Raw genomic sequence first — 12,660 nt, forward strand, 5'->3', positions numbered from 1 at the left:
CCTTTTTATGCCTTTCAAATTCAGAAACAGGTTAAAACCAGCACTTGAACTGACATGGCTACAGCTCTTGAATATAAAGCAGCTTTAGATTCTTCCAAATTGGTAGAAATTTGAGAATTCTTTCCTGGCATTTGACAGTTTCACCCACACAGTTCATGTAGAGCTCAAACAAAAGCTTAGCTGAGTTATTCTCTTTACTTCCAGGAGTGTAGAAACCTTGCATTTGCTAGTGGCTGAAGAAAAGACAATGCAATTGGCAGAGATGTGGAAACATGCATATCCTGCCAAAACAGGCGCAGAGAGGAGAATGGAATGAGGGAAACATATGAATCATGGAATTACGGAAATGTCGGTCCATTGGATTAAATCCTGATTCTAGTTATATCAATGTCAATCAATGAATACATTAAAAAAATTTATGTGATAACAGATTTTGTTCTTTGTTTTCTATTAAAAATGTTAGTACCTGCTTTTAGTATAAATTTTGCAAGAACACTTGCTTAAACACCTTCACCTGAGTTTTCCAAAGGAAGTTGAATTAATTTGGTACAAAATATAATGAGGCACGTGGTAGCATAATGCAAATGCAAAGAGGAGAAAAGAAACAAACCACTATCTTTGTCTGTGATTACTGATTTTAATTTCTTTTCAGTCCCTTTGCACAGGACCAAATAACTGCTCTTGAGTGGTGAGGTTCCTAGACACTTATTTTCTGTTCTTACTTTATGCTAGTTGTTATGACATTTGATGCACAAAGATACAGTAAAATTGGATTTAAGACTCCAAGCCCCAGACTGAAAAATCCTAGCTACATTACTCCAATTGCATCTCCAGCAGAAATTGAGCTGGGCGAGTTAAACTGATTTTGGTCTTGTTTATCCATTTTGCTCTACTGACATTTTGAAAAGGTCTCAGGAGCTGCATTCCAGTGCTTTTGGCATGGAATTACCCTTCTCTTTCTGACCTCTGTAAACAGTGCTGCCATCTCTGGATGTATTTGCTCCCCTTTTGAGAGACTTGGACTGTTCAGTTGGCCTGGTTGCTGAAGTGCTGTCGGTGTTTTTAGGTCTGTATCAGCTACTAGTCATGATCAGTCTCTCCACCTAGATGCTCAGTAGACCTCTGGCTTCTACTACTGTGCTGGGATGATTTTGCTTGTCTTTAGTTTTCACCATGGACGTCATTGCTCCTACAGCATGGTACCACTGCAGAGTTGGACCAGACATAGCACCTCATTGCAAACTTATCCATAATGCAACCATTAAAAACAATGTTCCAGAGGAATGTGTACTTCTAGCGTATCGATCCCAATGGAACCTCTCAGATGGTCCTTAAACTGCCTGAAAGTTTGAGTAAAGGATCATCAGTGCATGGAGTGACCACTGGTGGCACAGGGTGACTCACCATGGTAGTTTGTGCCCAGGTGGCCCAGCACAGGCATGAATGCAACTTACAGCAGTGCAGGACTAAAATTAAGGCCCCGAGGCAGACTTGCAAGACAGTTAAAACAGATAATGAACACTTAGTCATTGCCAAGTCAGTGTGCTCTGCTACTGTGAGGATCTGAACTGTGTTCTGTTGTGGAACAGGGGCATCACACCAATGCACATGAGTGCCTCTGTGGAAAGAGACATGGGCATCTCTATCATTCAGGGACAGTTTGGGTCCTCTGAGGACAAAGCCAACCATAATGACCAGGCTGCTGTTGGCAAGGAAGGTCAGAGAAGTTTCCCATGAACTGTAAGGTCTCTTGGTCTTCCAGAAGCTCTCAAGGATCCAGGAGCTGATGGTATGAGTGCCTTCCCCTTTCCCTTTGTAAAAGGGAATGCTTTATGGATACTTCTCAGCCATATTTCCAGTTTGGAAACTAAGACCACAGGCCTTCACAAACCAGTGCCCTGAGAAGCGCGGGTTAGGATTCCTGTGTCACAGATGCATAAATCCCATCTCGCATCTCAGTGTTCTCTTTTCTTACTGCTTATGTGCCACATGTTTGCTTTGCTTTGCCATTCTGGATGCTTCATAAGACCCTCAGCAACTGCCCAGGGCTGAGCTTTGTAAGTCCCATCCCTATCCAGCAAGTAAAGTCTCACCCAGCCTCCTGCCTGCCCTGCTCAGAGAAGCAAAGAGCCTCTTGGTCTTTCTTCTCTGCCTTTCATCCCACTGCCCAGGAGAAGCCTGTCCTTCTGTCCCTTCCCCCTTGCCTCCTGGCCTTCTCTATTTGGAGTGTTACTTTTTGGCTGCTGGCCTCCTCTTCCCCTTCAAGTTGAACACATCCAGTTACATGACAGAAAATCCAAGAAAGAAGATGAAGGCACAAACACGCAGCCAGTACACTTTGTTACAAAAATTGTGTAAAAATACGTAACGGAGCAGTGGTTAGTTCCTTCCCTGACTCTCCTTCTCTCAAACCATCTGTCAGACATAGCTGATGATATATGTGAATTACCAAAATTATGCTATGCCACGTGGGAAGACAAACTTGAATGTTAATTAGATGTAGCCAAGAAAATTTATTTTTGTGCTTAGAATCAATTCCCTGCTAATGAAGAATTGTTTTCTGTTGATGACCTACTGAGATTACTACTGACACATCCTAAAGCCTTTTCTTTCTCATTCCTTATTGGTTTTGTCTAACAATTTCACACTTCATTTTTTCTGCCATAATCTGTATTTGAGATGCTTTCACACTCACACAGACGGCTCCACAATCTTTCTAACTACAGATTCCTAGGTGGAAAGGCTTCATTTCCAGACGTTGACTGATGATACAGTGGTTGATCCTAAACAGCAAGGGTTAAAAGACATGGAAGGAGACTGAAAAAATGAGGTTTATATAATCTGTAAGTCTTAACAGTGGTCAGCACTATCGCCCAGGACATGGTATACCTGGTTCCATAAGCATATTTTGCAAATCCTAGTTTAAAACAGTAATGCTGACACAAGTCCTAGAGTGCAGCAGATTTTATTAACCTGAGAAATGAGTTATGTGATTACAGTTACCCTAAGATCTAAAGTGTGACTCATTTTTGTATTTTGCATTGATCTTGGGCAGAACTGTATTTCTCAGCTGAAAACATATTTAGTATTCTACATGATGTTTTCATTTGTAATAGCTTGGGAACACCTGTGAAGAAGCTTAGGAAAGGTAGATCCATTCATTATTTCTGAGTATTAAGCCACTAAGATTCAAATAATTTTACTGGTATCATAAACAGTGACAAAAAATCTGACAGAAAACAACTTGCTGCCCTATTTGTAAAGATGATGGATACTGTGATCATGATACTTTCTCCTTAATTCTTGCACATTAACATAACTTTACTCCATAGAATTTCAAACTAATGCTATTAAAGGTAAATATGAAATTGTGAAGGAATGAAAACCAAAAATTTGTACTTCTTATCTGAAGTTTATCAAATGTTGAACCTGCCTCTCCAGAAATCCCACTGGGAGGAGATGTTGGGAGGATGAACTTAGAGACAGACCTGTGTTTTTTGTACAAGGCACTCTGTTACATAGTTCCCCAGAACTTGGGAAGTCCCCCCAGCACAGGACTGTTACGAAAGATAGTATGCATCAGCTGGGTATGGGATGGGTATAATTACCAACATCCTGAGCTGTGGATGCTCGTTAGTCTGCCTTTAACATGTTGATTAGTACCTTTGCAATCACCCTGTGGTAGTTAGCACTTCAGCTTCCAAAACTATTGTTTTCTTGTGTCCCTGGCATCCTCACGTTTCAAAATGTCTTGAACTACCAACTGAAAAAAAAGCATTTGAAATGCGTGTGTAGTCAATCCCACTTTGCCAATTGCACACCGTATTGATAGGGACGGTTCAACTCAAGTTAACACATCAGTGTTTTGGAGGGAGCGAAGAAAAAAGCTACATCACAGCTTGTTCAGTCAGGACTTGCTGTTGGCGACACCTGTGCCTTGCTCACTCGCTCTAACAGAGTGCTGGGTTTGTATCAGTCTTTCCCTTTGGAAATGACTCATGCCCTGTAGCACAGACTTCCTTTCCCTCAGCCTTTGTGACTTTGTCCCAAGTAAGTAGTGCCCCAGCTGCAGAAACGAGATAAGAGGGGCTCCTTTGGGAAAAATGCTTACCTTCACTGCTGCTGCTGGTGCTGCTGCTGCTGCTGCAGCTGCTGTCACCCAGGAAGACAGGCTGCAGATTGATCAAGAGTGAAGGTGGCTGTGAAAAGTCCATAAGGAATGAAATATCCTTGATCGTTCTTAGGCAAGTTTACTCTTTACAAGCCTCATTTTCTGTTTAGTTTACACTGTGCTTTATAGCCGAGGTTAGGTGAGGTAACCTGCTGGGAAAGGAATACTATTAGCATAATCACTGTTTTATTAAAGCAGCGCTATGAAGGCACAGTGTTGTCATTTGCAGACAAATGAAAGATGAGATCTTTCTAGCATAAAGGAAATCAACATCTTCTTACGTGTGGGTGCCACAAACCACACAGCCATAATATTTTGAAGGACTGAAGTCTAAAGAGGTCATACTTTGTTCAGGGAAGAAGGTGACACGGGTTCTGAGTACCCAGTAATGCAGGTAGCACACAGCAATGCACAAGCCTTCTGGCTTTCTCAGTGTGCTTCCTTCTCCTGTTTTCATGGCTGTTGGGGGTTGGGGAGGTGTTACAGTTTAAAGGCTTGATAGAAAAAACCATATGATGAAGAAAGGTTTAAGCTGACACAGCTGCATGAGATTACAGAGGTGCTCGGAAGGCACTAACTCGTCAAAGACTGGATTTTCTAAATAACTAGGAAATTACTGTGTTCCTCAGTAAACTGTGTGTTCCTATTAAGCTTTTCTCACAAGTTTATGTGTTCAATTAAATGGTAGAATTTTGACTTAGGAAACACATTCTGCTTGTAAACGGAAATGTTTTCCCTGATTATTATTGTAAACTAGTAAGTATAAATTATATCAGTGATGCTGTTTTGTCTAGGTTTTTTCATTTACAAAATGCATTTGAGAGAAAGTACAAGAATTATACTTCTCAGTTTTAAGTCTCACAGCAGGATTTATTGGTGCCATCTACTGGCTGTTTAGTCCTTTTAAATTTCACCAAATTATGAATAATGCGTTTTAAATGCAGAATAATAAGAACATTATGAACCTTATAACTAAAACAACCAACATCAAACTATGTAATTGGTAAATCTGTAATATTTAAATTACATTAAGTCAAACTTCGGTACAATGTTCCAACACTGCAATTCAGTTATGTTAGATGTGCCAACAGGAGAAAGCTCGAGCCAGTGTACAACGGCTCACGTGCAGGCTCCAAGCACTACAGCCACAGGCACACCCCTTGTGTCTGAGAGGTGGGCTTCTTCCTGACAGCTGCTGACCATTTTAGATCCCTTCTCCCTAGCGCATGAGCACGTGGGGCACTAACATGTTCACACAGAAGGTAAATGTGGTCACTTTGCCATTTGCCTTTCCCAGGTGGGATGTCCCCACAAAAATTTGAAGGAGAAAATGGTGCTTCAGTTCATAGCCCAGGCAAGCTGCCAAGGATGGGTTTAAGGTGCTCCGATGGAGCGTGGGTGTGGAGGGGATGGCACACGATCTGTTCCACCACACTGGTGGTAGGAGCCAGCAGAGCTTGGAAGAGAGCTGCCACTGGCCACTGCTGAAACCCCCTCTGCTACATTTGTCAAAAGGCATTGGAAGATGACCTAGGATTTAAACAAGGCTTTAAAACACTTAGAAGTCTTTGTAGTAAAAATTGCTGAACTATAATTGTTTGAAGCAGTGCCAGAGAAAGGTCAGCAAATTAATATTACATTAACTGAAATGTTAACCATATCTCCAGTGCCAGGTGAGCAGAGCACTTACACATCCAAGTAGTTGCATCCCTAATCAGCAGTATATTTGAGCACATGCTTAAAATACTTAATCATACTTAAAGGTACTTTGCTAGATACCAGTGAGAGTGCTCACATTCCTCACTCTGGTTAGTCAAGACCTTTACAGAGCTAGAAACACATGTATTTAGATCACAGCTTTGAGAACCAACCTCTGGAATAACTTGCTTAGCAACTAGGCTGTGTGCAAAGAAAATAAATTAATAATTTTATGTAAGAAAGGGCTCATCCTTCCTTTTCTCTGCCTTTTCCTATCATCTAACAAAACCATGAGTCTTTAAGGAAGGAAAACAATCTTATTTGGCCATATCTCTTTTTCAGAGACTTAATTTATGTATGAAATCCATTCCGATGGAACTAAGCCTTCATGTTATATAGTGCCATATTTATACAGTATGATGCTAGCTGAGCTTACTACTAAGGCTGTTAAACTCCTCACAATACCCTGTTTTCAGGTGTTTGTTACTTTGACAAATTTCTGTGGTTTGGCTGAAATTTCCACACCTTGGATTTGTCTAGTTGTTTCAGCAAAATTTTATATTGTTTTCATAAAAATCCTGTAAGCCATGCTGGTTTTCCCATAATAAAACTATAACAGAAGCTTGTCTGGGAATTTGTCAACCCTACGTACTGGGAAACAGAGACTTTCCACATGGTATAGATGATCTACTTATTTCTGCTGTTGTTTCTGTGAAAATGCCTATAGGCTTAGTCAATGAACTAGAAAGGAAAGAGAATTCAGTAGAAGTCTGCTGGAGAGTGAATTCGCACAGAACACATCCTATCTCTGCAAGGTTTTGGTGTGCCTGACAGCGTTCCTGGAGCGGAGAGCAACTCAGCAACTTCAGCAAGGGCTGACAGGAACTTCCCTGGAACAGTTTCTGCAGATGCGGAGCAGGGAGAGTCCCCCTTGCTTGCTCCTGGTGCTCTCACTGCCGGACCTGCAGTGTGGCCTCTCAGGGCTCATGGAAAGAAAACCACAGTATTTCTAGGATGAGAGAAGCTCCTGAGAGAGACTAGGACAGCCAGCTGAAAGATGAAAAGTGGAGCAAAGACAGAGGATAATGTAGGTGAGTGTTGTCATACAGTAGTTTCCACAGCCTGCAAACGACATTTCATCTAACATCAGTTGCTCATTTGTACAGCAATTTTAATTCCAGCTATCAAGTTACTCCATTTGCTCAAATGGCAGAGCTATGTGGTTCGGTGGCAGGTAGGTATAATCTTCCTCATGATTCACAGAGGTGATAAAAGGATTTCACATAAAGGAATCTGGAGGGGTTTTGCGTTTCTGTAGGGTGACACAGGGAACGAAACACAAAATATTTGCATGGAGAGAGTTCTAGATGCTTGTGGTCCTCTGAATAACTATGTGCAGCTTCATGCTCACCACCATTCATGGATGGATTCTCTGACTGCACAGGCTATCTCGGGGCTCATTAGCAGAAAGGCAGCGCTGCCTGAACGCCGCCAAACCATTTCTAGATCTGGTTTGCATGTCTCGGCATCTGGAGTTTCCTGTTCCAGTCCTGGAGCGCGGAGCAAGTTGTGTGGCTGAACAGCGGCCTGATGAGACCTCGGGCGGCTCCGCGCAGAGACACGTGGTCACCTCTGCCTGGAATGTTCTGCAATTCTGTAGTTGGGTCTCACTAGCTGGGGCCTGTGTTTGTGCACCCACCCAGTGTGGGGGGTCTCAGGCAGCCGCAGGCACAGGAGCAGCAGGAGGGCAGCTCCTGCACACGTCCTGGGGCCCGGGCTCTGGAGGAGCTCCTCCATCCTCATTTCCCTTTGTTCCCACCGCAGCACCCCCACCTCAGATCGCTTCCCTTCAATAAATCCAGTCGCTCCACGTCGACTCCCAGCACCCGCCTCCTCCCCTAACAGGTGCCGCACGCCTCATAGCAGGGGCACTAGTTTGCAGGACCGCGGTGGCACCGGCACAGCTCTCGCCCCCGGCAGCCGTAGCATTTGTCTAGCGTATCGCAGAGCTAACATCGAGTATTTTTACGGACAGCCATCCAAGCGCCAGGCATCGCTCGGCCGGACTTTGCACGCCGCCTGCATCCGTGCGTCCAGCCCCGGGGGCTTTCCCAGCAGGGGCTGTCTGCCCCGAGGCGCGCTGCCGGGGCGTGGGCAGCCCTGCGCGCCGCGGGACCCCGGCCCGCTCGGCGGTGGCGGTGGCCGGGCGGGCGGCGGTGGCCGGGCGGGTGGCGGCCCCAGCACCGCTCCCCCCGGCGGGACGGCGCGGCCGCGAGCGGACCCCGGCCCGTGCCGAGGGGCGTGGCGGAAAGGTGCGGCCGCCCCGCCCCCCGCCAAGTATCGCGCGAGTGCCCCCCCCCCGCCCCCCCCGCCGCCCGCCGCCTCACGCCACATCCTGTCGGTGGCGCGGGGCGGCCGCGGCCATTAGCAGCCGCGGCGGGGAGCGGGCCGCTGCCGGGCGCGCACGGGTGAGGACGGCGGTGGCGGCGGCGGGGGGCGGGTCCCGGGTTCCCTCCTCGGTCCCGTCCCAGGGAGCGGCGGCCCCTCAGTGCGGCGCGCGGCGCCCCGGGGCGGCCGCCTCGGGGGAAGCGTCCGCCGGGAGGCGGGTCCCCGGTGAGGGGGCGGCGGGGGGCGCGGCCCGGGCGTGGCGGGGATGCGGCGCCGAGGCCGCGCCCGGCGAGCCCCGGCTCCTGGGCCGACTTCTCGGCCGGCTCCCCGCCCGGCCCCGCGGGCGCCGCTTGGCAGGGCGGGGCTGGGAACCGAGCGCCGACAGCGGGGCGTGGGGAGCAGCGGTGGCTCCGGGGCCCGGGCGGGAGCGGTGGCCGTGGCCGAACGCGCTGCTCCCCGTGGGCGAGGCGGCGCTCCCCGGGACGGGGCGCAGCGGGACCGTGCCCCGGCCCCTGCCGGGTATGTGGGAGCCGGGGGGGGCGCGGGCGCTGCGCCGGTGGAGCGGGGAGCGGTGCGGCGCGGCGTGGGCCCGGCAGGAGCCGCCTGCCTTCCTGCAGGCGTGTGGGGAGGCCGAGCTCTGCCGTGGGGCGGCTGGTCGCGGCCGGGTTTCTGCTGTTGATGCCTCTGCTCTGTCCTTTCCCGGTTCGGCAGGTGCGGGCTCGAGGAAGAAGGGATTTAGTAAAATCGCGGTCAGCCAGAATGGGGAGATACCTGCAGCGGCGGTGAGGAGTCTGATCGTCTGCCTTACTGCCTGGCCCTTGCCTTGCACCGGAGCCAGCAGAGGAAGATGTGTGTTTTTATCCTTGCGCAGAGCCGGTCTGCCTACCTGCTGCACGGAGCTACCTGCTGAAGTTGGAGATCCTGACAAAATGGGAGTACTTGCATTCTCTGCGACTTGCAGTTTACTTCTAACTCTGGTGCAAGGGCACAGTTTATTCACGTGTGAGCCAATTACTATTTCTAGATGTTCAGGAATGCCGTACAATATGACTTTTTTCCCAAACATTATGGGACACTATGATCAGGACACGGCTGCTCTCCAAATGGAGGTAAGTTATCCCACCCCTGCTGTAGTATGGAACAACATTTTTTTGTCATTGAGAAATGGTTTTGACATCTGTCGCACTGAATGACAAAGCACATAATGTTTAGCGATTAGATGTTTCTTTTAACTTGTTGGAGTGTGTTACAGCTGCTTGGTTGTATAAGCACTCTGTAAAGGGGCTATAGGCACCGTCCCCCCTCCCCTCCCCTGCTTTGAATCCTGTGAGAGGAATGGGTGTAGCTCTTCAGAGCTCTGTGGCAGAGCTGATCACATACAGCAGAGGCACCTGACTGATACACCCAGCAATTCCTGAAATTCTCAGAGAATATAGCTTACGATATCCAGGCCCACCTGAACTCAGGTAGTGCAGAATTACTGTTTAGAAGTTGCTCTTTTTTCTTCTTTTAGCTTATGTTTACTAAGGAGAGGTACCTAAACTTATTCTTAGCACAGCTCTCCATCATGGCTTTTGTATTCTGTTGTCTTCTGACTGGATGCTGAAACTTGTGATTGAAAGAACAACTTTCCTCTTTTTTCTTTCTTTTGTCGTCTTTTTTTTTTTTCTTTTAAACTGAAAACAAACACTCTTCTTACCTGAACTGACTGTAACATATGGCTCCCTTGAGAATATGCCACCTTGTGGAAGGGCTTTGCGGATAGCAACAGCTATAAAGGGCTAGAGCCTCTCTGGGTGAGAGGCTTGTAAAACAAGTTTTAAACCTGTTTTAATAATGGCTTTTCAGTGGTAAGAGGAGGGGGAACATCTTAACACAGGTCTTGAAAAGCTTTTTTACCGTCTTGTGCTGTGGAGAGAGTGAAACAGAAGTGAGTTGAAAATTAAGTGGTATCTGGTTTAAGAAAAATTTATAGGTGGTATTGGAGGTGGCTACTATTACTGAAATCTTATTTGCATATTCTTTACAGAGCTTGGAGGAGGAGCTTGGTTCAGTAGCCAAATTTTTTTTTTTTTTTTTAGTGTTGCTTGGGATAGTCAGGATTCCCTGTTTGGCCTCTAGCTGCTAGTCTGGAAGGGCACAGGCTTTGGTGTTGCATCGTGTTTGCCAGCCCAGTGTAGATGTATGGCAGAATTCTGGTATCCAATGTTAAGACACTTGTATGCAAGCAACTGAATTCAGCTGGAGATTTCATATAAATTGTGGTCTTTTAAATTGAAAGGCAGGCTATGGGCTTCAGTTGTAACCTGTACAGTGAATTCTCCAGTCACTGTTTGTCAGGAATGCTTTCTACAGGGTCTGTCACTTTTATCTTGTCAGGTATGCTGCTGGTTCTTACTTGGTGTGTCTTAACTACAACTGTTGAGCCAGCTTTTGTCAGTATTCATGCCTTCCAGTCATGATGCTGTTATGACAGAGACCACAGAGATGTTTTATTAGGTTGCCATGACTGACTTTTCTGAACTGTCAGTAGCTTGTGCCTAGTTCATGCCTTCTGCACGGAGGGAGTTCTGTCCAGAAAGGATTCGGTACTTACCTGTTCTCATAGAACTATTTCATAAAACCTGCATGGTAGTGAGAAGTTTTGTTGTTTCCCCTCTTTTTCCATCCTGTGGCCCTTATAACCACCTCTGATCAGGGCAGTGGTTGATCGGTACTCAGCCAACTGACTGAGTGGCTATGCAGAGCAACAGTGTCTATTAGGATTTGATTTCCCTACCCTGTTTCATTTGATTCCTTGTGTCCTGTCATTGCCACTGTCTGGCCTCTAATTTGGTATACCTCACTACTCTAGTGTTGCGCAGACATTTCTAAACTACCTAATGTGTGTGTGCTATCTGCCTGCCTTTTATTTGTGATTCAGCAGTGCTGATTGACTCCTTGGCCAAACTGAGTTTTTCAGACGGCTGCTTTACTGGTGAAAGGGTAAGGAAATTTCCTGCCATTCTGTATGTAGCTACTGTTTAATCTGTTGCTGGTGGTTAGATGGGAGTTAATAAGGTAAGCTTATGGTGCTTCATTGCTGGGCCTTTTTTCTGAGGGAGGAGGCCAGGATGTACTAATGTCATTTATGCATTTTCATGTGATTCTACGTGGTATTCAGTAATGACACCAGTATAGTTTGCCCATAGTTGATTGCATACAGGGAACTGTCTCCGGATTGTCAAAGGGTTCTGCTTTTCGGGGAACTTACTGTTGCAGCAGGGGAGGAGGAGCTATTGAGAATTGGAAGTTGGGCAGAGAGGAACCTAATGAAGTTCAGCAAAGGCAACTGTGTAAGATCCTGCGCTTAGGGAGCAACAGCCGCTGTACCCCCACAGGCTGGGGGCTGACCTGCTGGAAGGCAGCTCTGCAGAGGGGGACCTGTGAGTTCTGGTGGATACAGGTTGCCCATGAGCCAGCAGTGTGCCTTGGTGGCCAAAAAAACCAAAGTGATCCTGCAGTGCATCAGGAGGAGCATGGCCAGCAGGTTGAGGGAGGTGATCCTCTCCTGCTCTGCCCCAGTGAGGCCACATCTGGAGTGCTGTGTCAAATTCTGGGCTCCTCAGTTCAGCAGAGCCAGGAGACTACTGGAGAGGGCCCAGCGGGGGGCTGTGAAGATGGTGAGGGGACTGAAGCATCGCCCTGATAATGAAAGGCTGAGGGAGCTGGGCCTGTTTAGCCTGGGGAAGACTTATCAATGCATACAAATACCTGAAGGACGAGTGTCAGGAGGACGGGCTGGGCTCTTTTCAGTGGTGCCCAGCGACAGGATAAGGGGCAATGGGCACAAACTGCAGCACAGGAGGTTCCACCTGAACAGGAGGAAAAACCTCTTTGCTCTGAGGGTGACAGCACTGGGACAGGCTGCCCAGAGAGGATGTGGGGTCTCCTTCTCTGGTGACATTAAAAACCCACCTGGATGCAACTCTGCAACCTGCTCTGAGTGAACCTGCCTGAGCAGGGGGTTGGACTACATGATCTTCAGAGGACCCTTCAACCCTGACCATTCTGTGACTCCTGGAATATTGTTTGATTTCACTCTGCAGCCATCAAGAGGCAGCAGGTTGGGAGGTGGAGGAGACTTCTATAGTTTTAAGAGCTTGAATTTTTCTGTAATTGGTAGTCCAGACTTCATTCATACCAAAGCAAGAATTTTAATAGCATGTACGTTGAAACTTTTTTCTTTTGATCATCAGTAGGAATGCTTAAAGGCTTTGGTTTTTCATTTCATCTCACTCTTTCCCCTCCCCTCCCCACAGCCTGTTCTCAAGACTGGGCATGGTCTTAGGATGTAAACACTGGGTTTTGAGGTTGAGCCTCATAATATTTTCCTCACGTTATCTTAACTGACTTTGAGCAAG

General features: G+C 47.1%; 1 protein-coding gene across 2 annotated transcripts in view; it reads left to right on the forward strand.

Annotated features, from left to right (window-relative positions):
• The first annotated feature begins 8,236 nt into the window (after window positions 1-8,236).
• The window catches only part of FZD6 (frizzled class receptor 6), a 32,837-nt gene continuing 28,413 nt past the window's right edge, over window positions 8,237-12,660 (forward strand). Inside the window, exons 1-2 of one of the 2 annotated variants that reach the window (XM_040587147.1) lie at window positions 8,237-8,337; window positions 8,969-9,366. In XM_040587147.1, the coding sequence (XP_040443081.1) occupies window positions 9,187-9,366 (180 nt within the window). In that variant the 5' untranslated portion in view covers window positions 8,237-8,337; window positions 8,969-9,186. Of the gene's footprint in view, window positions 8,338-8,667; window positions 8,777-8,968; window positions 9,367-12,660 lie in introns of those variants that run through there. The other variant, XM_040587149.1, reaches the window with a different exon arrangement.

This window comes from Falco naumanni, chromosome 3 (assembly GCF_017639655.2).
Source record: "Falco naumanni isolate bFalNau1 chromosome 3, bFalNau1.pat, whole genome shotgun sequence".
NCBI classification, from domain to species: Eukaryota; Metazoa; Chordata; class Aves; order Falconiformes; family Falconidae; genus Falco; species Falco naumanni.